The 18,861-nt window shown below is 36.3% G+C and overlaps 1 protein-coding gene across 3 annotated transcripts in view; it reads left to right on the top strand.

Moving 5' to 3' along the window:
• The first annotated feature begins 1,186 nt into the window (after window positions 1-1,186).
• Window positions 1,187-18,861, top strand: part of LOC135075229 (beta-glucuronidase) — a 29,768-nt gene continuing 12,093 nt past the window's right edge. Inside the window, exons 1-3 of one of the 3 annotated variants that reach the window (XM_063969600.1) lie at window positions 1,187-1,431; window positions 16,571-16,834; window positions 17,841-18,017. In XM_063969600.1, the coding sequence (XP_063825670.1) occupies window positions 16,574-16,834; window positions 17,841-18,017 (438 nt within the window). In that variant the 5' untranslated portion in view covers window positions 1,187-1,431; window positions 16,571-16,573. Of the gene's footprint in view, window positions 1,432-4,352; window positions 4,443-10,163; window positions 10,248-16,570; window positions 16,835-17,840; window positions 18,018-18,861 lie in introns of those variants that run through there. The other 2 variants (XM_063969599.1, XM_063969598.1) reach the window with 2 other exon arrangements.

The raw sequence follows: 18,861 nt of genomic DNA on the forward strand, positions 1-18,861 counted from the left end.
AGAAAATAAGAGCTGAATAGAATGGGATAGATTTCATATTCTTACACATATTTCATATTCTTACTAAGATAACTTAATACCTTTCAACACTTCACTTACTCCCTTATCACAAAAAATTAAACGCGCGTTGAACACTAGTTTAAATTGGCATTTAGTAGGAAAATGACATTTTAAACAAGTGTTTAACAGATGTTTAACTTTTTTTGTGATAAAACCTTTTGGCTCTTATATACGAACATCATCATCATCATCTTTATTTCAGCCACAGGACGTCCACTGCTGAACAGGGGCCTCCCCCAAATACGAGCATATTTTGTATGCTACGTTTCTGTAATTTCATGTAATTGTCTTAAAAAATTAAATGAAAATAGAATAAATAGTAGGAAAATTGTCAAAGGAAAATCGGTGTCGAGCACCTGGCGGATATGCGTAATGCGTAAATGGGCATTCGCAATAGTACAGAATAATAGTAGGTACTAGAAACAATAGTTCAAGCTCGATAGTGGAGTGTAATAATTATTTATTCACCAAACTGGGAAATTTAAAATTTTGTTAATACAAAAAAGCATGTGATAGACAGAATTCCATAAGCTCTAACCCAAAATTAGTTTATGTAGAGTCGTAAAATGTTTATATTTTCTTAATACATTTTAAGTACCTACATTATAGGTATAAGCACACGAACACAAGTACACAAAGTAAATTCGCAAATTAAAGACAAATCGTATTTGGTATTACTGGTATTACCTACCTCTTTTAAAGACTTTGCGGACTGCATCTAATTTTCACATACCTACTAAATCCAACAACTCAGTTCTTCACAGTTGAAATGTTTTCCTTAAAATTACCAATGCTCACTGCCTTAATATTATCCAACTCCTTTATTGTTTCCTTAAATTAATTGACTAATTACTTAATTGAATAATGCGGATGTCAAATACTCTACCAAATCGTTTTAATTATGACGTGTTAGCATCATTGTTTTTCTGACATAATCGGTTACCTACCCACTTGTTTTTATCGCTGCACTGCAGCGGTGCAATGCAATCACGCCTTCGCTAGAAAGTGAATATTATACCCGACCACGCACAATTGTGTCTCTATCAAAGCGAGAATTACATGGCTTTGTGCGTGCTTAGATTTGGTTGGATTATGCCGGTGCGTTCCGATCATTGACAAGGATTTTTTTACATCCACCAGTCCGCCGACGCGTCTGGCGGAGACCGCGCTTGCGTTCTATTCTTAAATTTCGCGCCAAAACAATCGAGCATCGTATTGTATTTCAAATTGTACGTCTTATTTCTTGTCATTTTTATTGTAGCCCTATTTTAATTAACTTTAATGAAAATTATAGTCTTTGTTTATAAATGAGTCGGTGAATTAAGTGAGTGACAAAATACTCGTTACTCTACAGGAAACTATTTACCTAAAGTAAGTAAACATCGAAAATACGATTTAAGGTTTTTTTTACTTTCGCACTTCCTAATTATTTCTATATTCCATTCACATCAAATAACAGGACAAAGTGTTGAATCTTTATCATTGTTTGTTATTCTGACATAATAATGAATTCATCAGCAATATAAAACTTCTGTGACTCGTTCACTATCGTCAACACACGTTACGATAAGCGTAAGATTAAAATGAAGCAGTGACCCCTATTTGCCGTTAACGTTATTACTACTAATCATCAATCAACGATATTGTTTTAAACACCATGGTAACTACAAAATTAGTAACATAAAGAATTTTTATTGTAATTTGAAACAATAGCCCGATACAAAATGACAACAAAATTAATGTCAACAAAAACTTCATGAAGTTTGTGTCACGTTACGAAATGAGAGATGATTATGTTTTTTTACACAGAAATGTTTTAAAATATAACTTTTTGACCCCAATTCAATCTAAGTAGGAAAACAATGGGAAAGCGTCCTGAAAACCTGAAACTTATCGAAAATGAAAGTTCAGGTAATATTAATATTTAACGGCGGAAAGGAAACATCTTGTTTTACTATGAAATTTGGCATAAAATATGAGCATTAAGTATTTTATTTATGCCGATGTTTCACAATGTCTTTATTTGAATTAATTTTTAAAAGTAGTTTAGGCTTAATTAGATTAAAAAAAAAATATCACTCAACGCTTTTTAGCTCAGTAAGTATTTACTAAGCTCTTTACATAAAACTACACCACAACAGGCGCACCTTTCCCAACGAACATTTTCCAACTAACTAAAAAATGGTAATATTCCTCATTATATCCCTAATACTAGGGTTTGCGTAAATTCTGAATAGTTCGCAGATAGTCTAGATTTCACATGATTTATAGCTATTGCAGAACTTCCACATGCCCATGTCACTGATAAAATTGCAACCACGTGCTTGCCGGGATTCCTGCCAATCCCGGCATGCCGACTGCATTCCTTTAGCTTCAATGGGTATATAATCAAATGCATTATTGCAATGCTTAATAGGTGTTCACTAAAGTCTGTGAAAAAGTTTATACACGTAAAGCTAACGTCAGGAAAAAAGAAGCTTGGAGAGTTAGGTAAATACTACGCATATATTTTTAATATAAGATGTAATTAACAAATGGATGGTCAAATTCTATTCAAATTATTTGTTTGCAAATCATCTAATACATTTTTAAATAGGTATCCAATTTACTTCCATGCCTTTGCTTTTCTTAGTTCATCTTAAACTGTTCTATAATTAAGGAGCCCTTTCCTTCCACATTTATCTTATTTTATTTGTTCAGGATTGTTAATGTTAAAATTTAATTAAACTCATTAAGACATAACACTAACGTAGGAGTAAATTACTTATAAGGAAGTTCATATAATATTGAATTATGAAATAGTTACTGTATATGGACGACAGCACATCAAGGTAAACTGTTGAACCTTATGTAGTTCTATTACGAACTGTTTTGTAACAAAAATGTCTAGTTATATTGACTGTAGTTTAACTGAAGTTACGCGATACTTTATTTAATCTGTTATGCCCGATGTGTTAGTACTATAAAAACATTGTAAACCACATTACAGGATAATGTAACTTAGCTACCAAAGAATACTAAGTAGACGAAGCACTAGGCAAAGTGAGTGGTCATAGATTCATCCGTGACCTGGGTAAATTGAATCTAGAAATACACAATGTAAACTGAACGTATGAACTTTCATCCAGCTAATAATAGTTGAAATTATAAGTTAATTTGATAGAAAAATTGTGTAGTCAGGAAACAAACATAAACCGTCATAACTTTTATTTTAGATCTGTCATGATTTTTCTCTTTATGATACATTTAATGACGTATCTTGACTTTACATGAAATGTTGTTAAATATACCTACTTACTTTTACCTACTCCATTTACTTCTGGTAAATTCAAAAGAGTCGGATCTCCTGAAGGACCTCGACATGAGAGACTAAATGACCTGATGATACTCTCCCGCATATCCTTGTTCAATTAATTTTGTAACTGAAATATAAAATTCTGATAAACTACGGCTTAGTATAAACCTGTAAACAGAAGTAAAAGATTCATTTATTTTTGTTGACTTTACACATGCTAACATTTCATGTCCACTGCATATAATGTTTGGTCATAGTGCTCGTAAACCACATTAAAGCCTGATAAAGGCTGGAAGTGTGCGTGAACAAATATAAACTTCCAAACACAGGGCTGGCTCTGGAAAAAGTGAAAAACTGAATTCCAGTAGTGTAACATTTGGACGTTCAAATTCTGGTATTACTTATTGGAGAAAATTCCGATGTTTCCAAATACCAAAATTCCTTAGGATCGATAGCGCGAATATTAATACCTTAAATGGTACCTTCCACAGTCATAGGTAATATGATGATCACTTAACTACATGAAACATAGTAGAGTTTATTGATAAAATACTCTTTAGGGGAGACCAAGGAGAGTTGTGACAGAGGAGAGTTTAGCGAGCTAGTTGGTACCAGTGCGTGGGTCTCGAGTCTCGAGCTAACAATCAAAAGAAATACAAAATTGAATCGACACAATCCGGCCGTATCTGATGTAAACTAATCTCTTCCAGACAACTCAAGAAAAATCAGAAAATACAGTTCATTTTAGTACTTACTTACGCACAAACAATAGACTGTTGCAAATGTCCAGTAATCATTCTTCATCTCAGTCCATCCCTGTTGTCCGCATGGCCGGCATGGGTACGCCGTGTTTACCTTTGCCAAACTGGGTCGCACTTTGTTTCCCTAAAACACGTCAAAGAGTCAGTTTCCTTGTCAGCGCTCGCGATGCGTGACCACTCCGATAAAACGTACCCATTTTCATGATTTAACGCACAAATATTAATTATTAATTTAGCGAAACTGTAACGGTGAACCTTTACGTAGCATGCTAACAGAACGAAGCCAGCAATTAATAAACGTAGCTGAAACTAAACAATTGATTACGGTAGGTAACGTTTTAGGCAAATGACGTCCATTGCTGGACAAAGGCCTCCCCCAATAGTGGGTACCTTTCCCACTTTAATTTCCACATTGTCAATAGATAATAAAATTTTTTTCGCAATAAATGCAATTCCATACAATTTGTTCATAACAATTTATACCTATTCTAAAAAGTTAGTAAACACTTTCTCGTATTAGCATAATCAAACAGTCATTATATTATTTACGAACATTAATTATTTTTATTTATTACTTTTATGCAGATCTTTATTTTCTGATAATTATCCAGTTCGAGTCTCTACAAAGTCACATTTTAAATTATTCAAAGACTGATCAAAACATTAACAGTACTCATACAATAAGTTCATTAAGGCGAAGATAATTTTATGTGTTTACAATGACATAAAAACATCTTAGTGTGTTTGTTCTTAACTAGGTAATTATGAATCCATACTAATATTATAAATGGCAAAGTAACTCTGTCTGTTCGTCTGTCTGTTCGTCTGTCTGTCTGTCACGCTTTCACGTCAAAACTACTGAACCGATTTGAATGAAATTTGGTACACATATAGTCTAGAGCCTGAGAAAGGACATGGGCTACTTTTTATTGCTAAATAGGGTTTTAAGGGGTTGAAAAGGGGGATGAAATGTTGTATGAACCGATTTGAATGAAATTGTGTACACAGATAGTCTAGAGCCTGATAAAGGACATAGGCTTTGTTTTTAATGCGTAAAAAGGGTTGTAAGGGGTTGAAAAGAGGGATGAAAGGATGTATGAACCGATTTGAATGAAATTTGGTACACAGATAGTACAGAGTCTGAGAAAGGACATAAGCTATTTTTAATGCGAAAATGCGGTTGTAAGGGGTTAAAAGGGGGATGAAAGGTTAAATGAACCAATTAGAATCTTGAAACTTATTTTTCAGGCTGTTGATTAAATATAAATAAATATTGCCTTTAAAATTTGAAAAAATGTCACCCTCAAGGGGTTAATAAAAATAAGGGATGAAAGTTTGAGTGGAAAATCCTCATTTTTGAAGATAGTACGATGAAACTTTTTTCAATTTTTTTCCGATGGGGATACTCCCGATGTGATCCCATTGTCACCAAGTCAAGTCTGATGATGGGATCCTAGGGAAATCGCGGCAAATTGGGGAAATTTGTATGCTTGAGTGTTCTTACTCTAAAGGTTCGACCAAACCAACGCGCCATCGCCATCGCACACGCGGGCTGCACGCGTTGGTTTGGTCGAACCTTTAATTACGCATACGAATATTGATTTTTACCGCTGCAAATTCACTCACTCACTGTGAAATTAGTACTTACCTACTTGCAGATAATCTTTTCAACTTCAATCCCTGATCATCGTATGTGAGTACCTACCTACATGTGATATTATTTTTGTCTCTACTTATCCTACTTTTTTTATCTTTTTTTAAAAGGTTAAGACATCAAAGCTTAGTGATCACATTTAGTAATTTATCTGCAGGATGAACCTAACATTGTCTAGTTTCTTACCAAAGAAAGGAAATACTTAATAACCACACGTAATTAAGGCAATTGGTCTAATGAGACATTTCATTAGGTCCAGTTAACTGTTTAACTAGTTTAAAACCACACAAAGGGCCGACTAGGCTTCTTAGACCTTTGTGCTAAATTTTAACCGTTGCACTCGTTCAGAACAAAATTTTGACTTAATGAATTTTTAAAATACAGTTACTAGGTTAAGTGGTGCGCGTTTACCTTAATGTACTTTAATTGCAAACAATTTTCTTAACTAAAGCAATGTGTTCCAGTTGAAAATTAGTTTATAATATTTCCATTTGCGCCTATTTCTAACACTTAGCTATTATTTTAACATTATCAACCATAAGCAGTCCACTGCTGGAGATGGTGGCAAAAAAAGGTGACATTTTATCCTTTCGCACTTCGCCTCCTGAAAAAATGGCTAAGCCATTAAAGATATTAATTTATAATATTCTACCCATGTAATATTAATTAGGTAGTAAATAGCAGGAGTACCTAATATGAAATCGTAAAAAAGTGTTTTTAGAATTACACCTAAAATTATTTGATATTTAGTACTTCCTAATTGTTTTAAATAGTTAATTTTAACATGGATTGAAGTACGAATTTTTACAATTAGAATTTTAGATTCACGCGTGATAGTCTCAGAGCGGTCACACAACCAAACCGCATGAATATTCATAAATTGTTTGAAAAAGCGTAATAATAATGTTTGGACACGGAATTCACAGGTAAATGATATCTTGATCGTGCCGGCAAACAACCAAACGTTGTGACCTGGGATTGTGCCTATTCATGATTTGCTGCGAGTCTGATCGGACGATAAGTCCACTAAATGATGCCGCACCAGACCGCACTCGTACACTTCACGTCAAAATGAAATACTTAAGTACTTATCCGTGCCTTGTGTATCCGGCACAACAAGAAAAAATAATTGATATATCCATTTTTATTGGCAGGTGCGTATTATTAAAATAGAAATACATGCTCAAACTTGCAAATCAATTCAAGTGGCTAATGACTATGTATGCTCATAACTGGGACTTTTAAACCCATCCAGATTTTAATGTTTCGAGTGTATTATTACTTCCTGTGATATCATGTTGTAGCCAAGGCAAATCTAGTTTCATTGAAATCAATTTAACGCGTTATGCATCCTATTTAATCAATTATTCATAATGCGGGTATTACGTCCGATCCCAATTAGACAATGGATTTAGAAAACGGATATAAATAACTAGAACCTGCTATATAACAATCTTAATAACAACCATTTCATTTGAGTATGATTGATACCGTCAACAGCCGTCATGCATGCGTCAAGCAGAATTTACGCTTCATTCTCCAATTAATGCTATATTAAATGCCTAAGCAGTCCAATGGCCTAAACTAAACCTTAAAAAAATGTTTGCTATAGATAGCAATAATATCAAATGAAAATAATCCAACGGTCTTAGAAGTCCCACAAAGACTAGGTCCGCTCTATTTAGTATGAGGATATGAAATATTTCACTTCGACTACTAGATTAATTTGTAATTTATTTATTAATTTGAACACCAACAAGGTTACATTGTAGCATACACAAGAAAAACTTACAAACAAATAGGAGAAAGCAGCAGAAAGAGGCTTTAAATTGAAAAATAAAATAAGACGATAATTCCTGGTCCGCGATAAATTTATTCGATCGTCAGATTTTATATTAATTCAATCTAACGGTTAACACTTCTATTTGCGACTGCACCTCACGAGATCACCGATAAAGCATTCCTCAGGGCACAATGCGTGTATTCAACAGTAGGATGGAAGGATTGAGAATTTTAATAGGCGTGCAGATTACACCAAAGAACAGAATGCACCATTAACAATGTTATGCATTAACTTTGTACTACGTGTCATGGTCAAATCGTTACAAAATTGTACGAGTAATTCCGTAATTTTGATATTTTCTAGGGTATGAAGAAGTTGGTAAGCTTCACTTATAGTCTTTACTAAATACCTACTTAATTGCTGATTGACTTTTAATAATATTGCATATGAATCAAAGCTTTTAATACAAAATACTTTTCATTCGTCATTCTAAAGATAAAAATTACATCATAAACACACGCAGAGGCAAACGATGGCGGTGACCTTTTGATAGCTATTCGAGTTCCTTTTCTTAATCGACTTTTTTATGCTATAAGGCTAATGAACTTATTAGAAGGTTACCTCTTGGCCTGGAGTAACCCGTGGCAAAAACAAATGACCACCAGCTGGCCAAGCTTTTTAGTCAATTTATCACAACTTAGATTATAGTCCTGAGAATTGTCCCTGCGACGACCAAACCTCTCAAACGTGGAAGCACCTATTAACACAATGTCCCCGATTTGTAATACAACGACAAAATCGCGAAATTACTTCCTCCATGCTCAATGTCGAACCATACAATCTTACAGATTTAATTAAAAAAGAAGAGACCATCAAAAGCTTTCAAAAATTCATCACCTATATTGTAAATCACCTAAAAGAATTCAACAAATAGAAATGTAATCCAACTTATATCCAAAAAATAGCACACCGTCTTGCAACTGGAGTAATCCAATAGCACCTTTTGCAAGGCATAACAAATGATCATTTATAAAATAAAAAAAAAGTAAACTATGCAAAAAACATTACAACATTACCTACATTACATAAAAGCTCTCTTTTCCAGAAGAGAGCTTTTACAAGTACCTATCGTACCTAAGTGCATTCCAATTAAACAAGAATTAATATGTAGGTACTGTAAAGGAAATATATGATGGATTTGAAAAAGCTACTTGTTAGACTAATTACATATTCTACGTGATACTAGACTTGCCTAACGTGTTGTTCGCTGTTAAGTCACATAGCTGTATCCATGTTAACTTAAACCTATTAATTTAAATTTGCAAACAGTTCTGCCAACAGGAAAAATGTTATCACGATACAGGTGAAGTTCCTTAACATCCTTATTTACAAAATGTGTTGAAACAATATAATTGCACTGATAAACATTGTAATCGATACGATCCTAATTATATTCGGGGCAAAAGCCCATGACTCATTACTGTAGCTTATTTTAGATTTTCAACAATTACATTAATTTAATACAAATTAAGCTTTAACATTGGTTATCGATTAAGGAAATAGATTAGTGCTATTAACAGACCAACGCTAAAATAATTCACATAAGAATCATAAGATATTAAATATGATAAAGGTGCTGAAACCGATGATCATTTTGCAAAATAATCTTTCTTTTCACGAACGAAACCAGATAAAAGATTGTACCTAAGCAAGAAAGTAATCACAGAGCAAAATGGATAAACCCATTGAAGTGGTAGGTATCTTTAAGGACATACCAAGTGGTACAGCATACATCCAAAATATAAATTTATCATCACATGACCAATCCTGTCTACTGGACGCGGTAATCGGCGCGCCAGTATCTAGACAAATACTTACTTATTTTTGTTTTAAGTACTTAGATAAGTATTTGGTTTGGCTACACATGCCATCTAGGAATAAATATATATAGGTCTAAACTAATTCATCTAAAAATATTTTTATAGGGATGATCAATTGAGAATTATTGATTGATAATGTAAGCTTCAATTTTTGACCGGGTTTTCAAAACGAATCTTTAGGAAAAGGTTCTCAATTAATACTTATTATTTTATTACTCGCATCTGAATAAAATGTTACTTTTAATGCATTAATACAAAATAAAATTACACAACACTAATGAAACTATAAATACTTACCTAAGCTTTCAGGAATAATCGAATCAGTTTCCCTGAAACCATACCGTTATTACGACGCGTACCTACTACTTACCCTAATTTATTGAAAACGAAGTGAACAGTTGAATTTTCATTAATTAATATTTCATACTTCAATTTTTATTATTAGTTAATTAACAAAGGTAACATAATAATACAGTTATGCTGCAGATGTTTTTTGTCGGAAGGATTATTAATTATTTAATTGCACTTAGTTACATTTCACTTCATATTTACTTATTTCAATCAGTTAACAAATTATTTTTAAACTTAGAAGGTGACTGAATGTTTTACTTAAAGTATTTGTAAGTAAAATTGACTTTTAAAATGTTTGGAAAAGTATAAAGTGCCCAATTTTAAGTGTGATTAAACATGATTATAAAACGTTATCCGTTATAGTTTTCCTTATAAATCGTTTTAAATTTTAACGATGGATCAACAGGCTTTAATAAGAAGTCTAAGCTGTAAAAACACATGCCGGAATACTTCTGGATTTCAGGTAAAAAATCCAAAAATGTTGATTTGTTTGGTCAATTATTTAAATTAAATTTTACAATTTTAACACCGCTTTGTTGTCTGTTCACGCTAGCTGGTTTTGTAATATCGCAAAATGCTTAGTTACAATAGGAACCATAAAATCTGTGCGCACGATCTGCCAGTGTCGACGCATCATCAACTGTTACACAATGACGTCATGATTTTAATATTTTAACTTATTTTGTGTTTTTCATACTTGTGTCAGACAGACACAGAAAATGCATAAGCGATTGAGTGAGTATCATATTGAAAGGACATGATTAAAATTGGTTCTTAACACTATTTTCATGAAGTTTTTGAAAGTTGATTTCAAGCTAGCAAAAGACTAGGTAGTATCCTGCACTTTATTATTTACTAGCGGCCGCCCGCGACATCGTACGCGTGGATCCCGTTTTACCCCCTTCATCTATCTTACGCGGTTTAGATTTTTTCATACAAATGTTTTTTCCCGCTAACTCCCGTTCCCGTGGGAATTTTGCAACATCCTGTTGTAACTAAGCTTTGAGTTTACTAAGGTACCTGCATGCCAAATTTCAAGCGTCTAACTTAAGCGGTTTAGATTTTTCATACAAATGTTTTTTCCCGCTAACTCCCGTTCCCGTGGGAATTTTGCAATATCCTGTTGTAACTAAGCTTTAAGTTTACTAAGGTACCTGCATGCCAAATTTCAAGCGTCTAACTTAAGCAGTTTAGATTTTTCATACAAAAGGATTTTCCCGCTAATTCCCGTGCCCGTGGGAATTCCTAAGTATCCTATAACCTGCCCAGGAGTACGAAGAATAATTGTACCAAGTTTCGTTAAAATCCGTCAAGTAGTTTTTGTTTCTATAAGGAACAGACAGACAGACAGACAGACAGACAGACAGACAGACAGACAAAAATTTTACTGATTGCATTTTTGGCATCAGTATCGATCACTAATCACCCCCTGATAGTTATTTTGAAAATATATTTCATGTACAGAATTGACCTCTCTACAGATTTATTATAAGTATAGATAGATTATTTCATTTGATGCTTTTCTTGGTCCAGGGTTATCCCCAATTATATTTTTATTATGTCTATTTACTTATTTGTATTTTTCCCGGAAATTCATACATACATACATTTCTTTCACTCTCCAATGTAGGTACACAACATACTGCTTCCGTAGTGCCAGTGTCACAGTGATTAATTTATTAGTTCGGAAAGTAGGTAGGTATATCAATTGTACATTAATGTAATACATCGATTGTTAATATAAACACAGTTAATATAATGCAATACAGGTAGTGCAAATTGGTTAAAAATAGCCAATACTAACTGTTAAAGTACTTGTCAAGTGCCCACCCCAGAAAATCGTAGAGACATAGGTATATCTGTACATAATAAAAATTTGTGATACTAATTGCTGCTTCACGCCAGGGTCCGGTCCCCCCTGAACAATAATCCTGGATACGTCAATGGAAGAAGCGCAATAAACTCATCTACTATTTGATTGTCAGTCTGTTTTTCAAAGATATACTAAGCTAAGCGGACGTCATTATTTTATTTTGCGTGTGTGCATAAGTTATTATTTGAAAAATAAATAATTATTAATTAATTTCTCTATCTTGACTTAATAGTTCAATTTATCATCTATTTCACCTCTTTTCAACCGACTTCAAAAAAGGAGGAGGTTCTCAATTCGACCCGTATGTTTTTTTTTTTTTTTTTTTCTATATTTGTTACGCGATAACTCCGCCAATTATGAACCGATTTGAACAAATCTTTTTTCTGCGTATAGGTAATACCTCAAGGGTGGTCCCATTTAAATTTAATAATAGAAAAAACAATCCCCAAGGGTGGAAAATTGGGGATGAACTTTTTTATACGCAATATCTCCGCCGATTATAAATCAATTTGAACGATTATTTTTTTGTTGAATAGGTATTATCAAAAGGGTGGTTTCATGCGAATTTGAAGAAAATATTTCACCCCCAAGGGTGGAAAATTGGGGATGAACTTTTTTATACGCAATATTTTCAATTTTTAGTTTTTTTTTGTGTTCACGCATTTGAAGTCGGTTTTATTTTTTTTAAAAGTTAATTATGTTCTGTAGCCTCTATGTGATGCTAAAGGAACATCAAATCTATTCCTATACTAATCTGAAATCCATCAATATTTATTTAACGCTACGAAGCTCACAAAAAAAAACAGATTTAGTAACGCAATTTAATATGTTTAATGTGCCTGTAGATCTTCAAAACAAAACGAGGAAATTTTTGCTGTGACCTCGAGATTGTTAGCTCGTTAGGATATCTTAGGTTATTAAGAGTCAAAACGCCGGCCGTAAACTTGATGTTTAAAACCTGTATCCCGAGTGCAATTTCGACACTCTTTTGCCAAGTATGTTGATTTATATGTATCAGTGAGTCCGTCGGAATCCGACGCAGAATTTTGATCAGTGCATTCTATAGCTTTGTTTACCGCATGCGCTAGAAAGCACGTTTTGTAACAACTCACCAATGCGTACGATTTACATAGCCATTATGTAGTGCATATTTTTAGCGTAACATTATGGTAACATAATACTTTATTATTATGTTAACGGGTTAACAGTTCGCGCACGATGGGTTAAAGTGGCCGTTTGTGTAGGTACCTTTATGTAATGTCGTGTACTATGTACAATACTTAAGAATACTAAGAACCTGTGCAAAGAAGCAATAGATAGATACCTAAATGAATAGATTTCATATCACTTTGCACATCAGAACTGTACTATACCACTCATGACTGCCTACTACTTTGTTGGTTTACCTAATATGAATTTCAATAGCAAGGTTGGAAACTGGAATAGGTAATTTAAATCTGATAGAAGGTAATACACCACACTAAATACAAGTTAGCCTAAGAGTAGGCGCACACCGTTGATTTTTCGTCGGCCGATAGTTTAGTCGGGCAGTTGATCAGTATGGGAGTGCGCACACTACGCCGATTCGATTTGGCCGATTCTTCATACAAATTAAAATCGGGCACAACTATCGGCCAACTAAAAATCAACGGTGTGCGCCTACTCTAAATGTAGTGATCATCGTAGCCCTGATACACCTCCGTCAGGATCATTGGTAGATTTTGGCACACTAAAATACCTAAACAAAAAACAACGATGACCAAGGGCTAAATAAATATAGGCATTAGGATCTCAAGAATACCCCCATGGGTAGTCGCGAAGTATTTAGGACTACTTAACTATCGATCGAATGGGTGATGAATTTTATTATGAGAAGTACCAACCTGGATGGAAGCAGCGCAGGATCGGTCATTGTAGAATCCTTGGACGAGGCCTTTGTCGTGGACGTTATTCCACTGAAACGATCGAACTATCGCGTTTCATCCTTTTCTTCTGATTTGTCATCAATGTAGTTTCCAATTTTCCACTCACGATCGAAAGTACTTTACACATCGGTACCTTGACCGCTGTTCCATATCGCGCTGCAGAGCACAAAAAGTAAAGCATCAGTTTTTCAACGCTAACGATTTTTCAGTACAACAACATATTAGATAATTAGTTAATTATATGATTTAGTAGAAACAATAGAGGCTAAGTTGTTAAAAAAATTGGGCTACTTGGATTTTTTTTGGTTTTTAAATAAGCTGATTTGTGTGAGCTCTACATTGATTATTTTTCTAATGCTTAGTTGTGAATGATGTATGCTGCTTACTTATTTTATTTGTCACATTAATGAGTATCTTTGATTCCTACAATAAGACTTGTTACTAGCAACTAAGTAAGTGTCACTTTCTTGCTTCACGAGCCGATCATCTTTCATAACATTATGAAACACGAGTGATGGAAAACATAATCCTCATTAAGATGGGAATGAGTCCGTGATTGAATGAATCGATCACCCAAGTTAAAAAACAGCACATGCGATATTAAGCTGACACGTCCGCCTTGGACGCATCTTAAATAGGTTTCACTGGCATAATTTACACTTGTACACACATCATTTTGTTAAACACATGGCTCAAGCGAGTCAGGAATATTCTTTCTTACTAATTGCTAATTTATTGTATTCGTGTCTTACAATCTTGTAGGTCAATTGACTTTAGAATTGTAGATTAAAGGAAAAGGATGTAGCATGTAGGTCCTTAAAGTTATTTCTATTGTTTTTAACTTGGAAAAGGCTCTATCTAGCGTTGAAATCCTCTACATATACCAAGAAATTTAGTGTAGGTATTCGATTATGATTACGAGTAGGTATCGGTTAAGATTCACGACCTAAAGTGGTTTTAAATACTATCAGATACCGAATTAATGATTTCTTTCGTAGCTGATGTATACCCGAGTATCAAGTTATAATAAGTAGGTATGAACTTTTTTTTTTTTTTTTTTATGTGATAGGAGGCAAACGAGCAGACGGATCACCTGATGGTAAGTGATTACCGTCGCCCATAGACACCCGCAGACCCAGGGGCGTTACAGGTGCGTTGCCGGCCTTTAAGGTAAAGATACGCTCTCCTCTTGAAAGCTTGCAGGTCGTATCCGTCCGGAAACACCGCAGTCGACAGTCCATTCCACAGTTTGGTTGTACGGGGCAGGAAGTTTCTAGAGAAACGTACTGTTGTGGACTGCCAACCATCTAAGTGATGGGGGTGGAAGTGCTGTCGGGTAGATCGGTGGCGAAAAGTGGCGGCAGGAATAAGTCCGGATAATTCTTCGGAGCACTCCCCGTGATAAATGCGATAGAAGATGCACAGTGAGGATACATCTCTACGCAGTGCCAAGGGGTCAAGCCGATCCGAAATGTCCTGGCAGTCAACGATTCGAGCTGCTCTCCGTTCAATGCGGTCCAGAGGGAGAAGCTGGTACTGGGGCGCACCTGCCCAAATATGAGAACTGTATTCCATATGAGGCCGAACCTGCGCCTTGTAAAGTTGCAGACGATGGGCTGGAGTGAAATACCGTCTCGATCTATTGAGCACACCAAGCTTCTTCGAGGCTAATTTAGCCTTACCCTCTAAATGACCACGGAACTGGACTTCGCTCGATATGTCGACACCAAGGATTCCGATATTGGCTGAGGCAGTTAGGGGAGTGCTCTCGAAACAGCGGGATACGACAAACGGCAACCTTTTGGCGGTGAACGCGCAAACTTGTGTCTTTGTAGGGTTAAATTGGACCAAATTGCGTCGACCCCAGTCTGAGACCTCCTTCAAGGAGGTTTCAATTTCGGACACAAGTTTGTTACGGCTCTCAATGACGTTCTCCCGAGAGATATTTGCGCGGCCGGTATAAGCGGCATCAACCGTGCTGTCATCCGCATAGCAATGAATGCCGCTAATTTGCAGCATATCATTGATATGCAGAAGGAAGAGCGTAGCCGATAGCACACAGCCTTGGGGGACACCAGCATTCACAGACATAGAGTCTGAGCATTTGCTGTCGACAACGACCTTAATGCTTCTGTCTGCTAAAAAGCTGGCGACCCATCCGCATAATTTCTCGGGAAGCCCATAGGAAGGGAGCTTCGAAATAAGCGCTTTGTGCCAAACCCGATCGAAGGCCTTCGCCATGTCCAAACTGACCGCCAATGCTTCCCCCTTAGTCTCGATCGCCTGTGCCCAACAATGTGTCAAGTAGACCAGAAGATCACCAGCCGAGCGACCTCCACGGAAACCGTACTGTCGGTCACTTAGTAAATAAATGAACATCTCTTGACTTACTTGACTTATGGTCCTATGTCCCCTAGATGGGGCAGAGGGCGTCCACAACAGTCCTCCATCTCGTTCGGTCTTGAGCTTCTCGCTTGATCTCGCTCCAGGTCTTGCCGATCTTCTTCGCCTCGTCCGCTACAGTGCGCCGCCAAGTTTGCCTGGGTCGACCACGTTTGCGTTTTCCTTGGGGATTCCAATCCAGAGCCTGCTTAGGGATGTGATCGGGGTCCCTTCGGAGAGTGTGGCCAATCCAGTTCCACTTGCGGCGCTTGATCTGCTGGTCGATCGGAATTTCGTGGCAGCGTTCCAATAGCTCGACGTTGGAGATTTTCTCGGGCCAGTATATGCCCAGAATTCGGCGAAGGCAGCGGTTGATGAAGACCTGCAGCTGGTGCGAGATAACCTTGGTGACCTTCCACGTTTCACACCCATAGAGCAGAACGGATTTAACGTTAGACCCGATTATTTTGATCTTGACCCTTCGGGTCAATTTCCGTGACTGCCATATGGGGCGAAGTTGTGCGAAGGTAGCTCTGGCCTTGGCAATGCGCGAAGTGATGTCCATCAGAAATGAACATCTCTTAATCCTTCATAATTTGTCCACAGACAATGCTACGGCTATCCCCACTGCTGCTCGTCTTGGGGACCGTTGTAACCTTAGTATGTGCCATAGTCCCCGTGACCACCAACGAGAATGGCATCCAACCGGTGGTCAAACGGATCAACAAGCACGTCGGGGGTGCGCTCTACCCCCGCGCTACGGAGACCAGGGACCTGAGGACCTTGGACGGGATATGGAACTTCAGGAGGTCCCCGCCAAACCCACTGTATGGGTACTTGAACGGGTGGCAGGAGCAGGATTTGTTTAAGGTTAGTATTTTAGAAAAGTTATCTTACTTTCACATCTGCGTAGTTTGTTGTCCCAAAACGTTGCAACATTTAAAACTCGTAGTCTGTATAACACAACAAAAAACTAAAACTACTTAGCGATTTTTACTGTGCCTATTTTAATCATCGTTGATTTAGTTAAAAATGTCGGCACTAAAAGTATGTGAATTAGGAACTTCCGGTGTTTGAAACATTAATTAAAACAATAATAGTACTTGAGTCTTCAATTGGGATCTGACGTAGTTTAGATGAAACAATTTTACAATTGAAATATAATCTCTCATTTTCCGTGTTTTAGAACTTTGTTCAGTAAAACTAATATTGTAACAGATTATCTACGATGGCCCAGTTAACTTGACACCTCATTTGTGTTAAAATAATTTAGCACCTATTATCTCATTTACCTACTCTAGTTGACCAAACAACTGGAACCAAAAGCGTTTGAATTTTAATTATTTTGTGTAATTAATAGATTAATTGTGGTAATAAGATGCTGTAATCTTAGTTGCTCTACCTACTTCCCTCATCATATTTTTATGGCTTTTATAGAGCAAAGGTAACTGCAATTACAGATTATCTAGATTAATAGTGAAAGGAAAGCATGTAGACACGCTAAAAAAGCAATAATTATGTAGCAATTTAAATAAATCAATAATACACATTTTACATGCAACAAACGATATTAATAGAATAAATAAAGGATCCTTGTAGTCCAGATGTTATGGTTAGTGTAAATAAAAACGATAAATAGCCAAGATCACCTTCAAAGATCCCGGGTCCGATTCTTAGTGGGACAATACTTTCTGTTCGTTTGTCTTGTTCTAAGTCGGCTTGGTTACCACCATCTGTCGTTTGTGGTGGATTCCGGGTGAACTTCATACATTGGGCCTGCCTGATTATTACTCTCCATTAAGTGCGATGCAGGCCAAGAGCTGCCCCGTTCTGGGTAAAAAAAGTTAGTCACTTACAAACTTCATTTATATTTCAGACAGGCCCAGTCATCCCGATGCCAGTGCCATCGTCTTACAACGACGTAGGGGAAGACGCGTCGTTGCGTGACCACCAGGGGGTGGTGTGGTACGACCGACGGTTCTTCGTGCCCCGGGGCTGGACTGACCAGCGGGTCTGGCTGAGGTTCAGCAGCGTGCACTATAACGCCAAAGTGGTAAGTTGCATAACTGAAAAAAAGGAGCCTAAATTGGTAAAAATGAGGGGTACGAAGTTTTCGATAAAATAGCTACTTAGCTGAGATTCATCCGAAAATTTTTGTCACCTTGAAGGTAAAAAACTTTCTCAGTAAAAAAACTACTTATATTGAAGTCCTAATATAAAAAAACATCGGGCACCACACCTGTTCGATGTCTTTTATTTTTAGCTTGTAAAAAATAAACACGGATTTATCGTTATTAATTTGAAATGAAACGAGTTTGTCCAGTCAATGTTTTTTGTTATTAATATTTAGATTTCTTCCAAAACTAGTATTTCTTGGCAGTTTTATAAAACAGAAATCGTGTTGTCAGCTTTTCGATCCTCATCATCATCATCATTTCTGCCATGGGACGTCCAACTGCTGAACATAGGCCTCCCCCAATGATAACCGGTTGGTAGCGCCCTTCCAATCCTCACTAAGAAATAATTAGTTGATCATGTTTGTATTAAACTGAGCTCTTGTTTGGACAAGAGTCAATTACTTAGTAACTGGTTACTAAGTAGTTGATAATGTGTATTAATTAGACTGGGGATACTGCAGTATCCCATGAGATGATGTCCAATTTCATGTCCAATTACTATACCCACCTGTTGATCATGTATATTAGACTGGGATGATGTCCAATTACTTTACTGGGTCGATAGTACCTATTCATAGAAATGCAAACGAGTTAGTTTAAGGAAATGGAACTAGGTTTAAGTATCAAGTTACACTCCAATAATGTTTGCGACGAAGGGCGTCGAACCTCGAGGTGTCCAGTGGGACAGTCGCAATTGCTTGATTGTCGCGGCCTATTTCC

This window comes from Ostrinia nubilalis, chromosome 10 (assembly GCF_963855985.1).
Source record: "Ostrinia nubilalis chromosome 10, ilOstNubi1.1, whole genome shotgun sequence".
In the NCBI taxonomy this organism is placed as follows: Eukaryota; Metazoa; Arthropoda; class Insecta; order Lepidoptera; family Crambidae; genus Ostrinia; species Ostrinia nubilalis.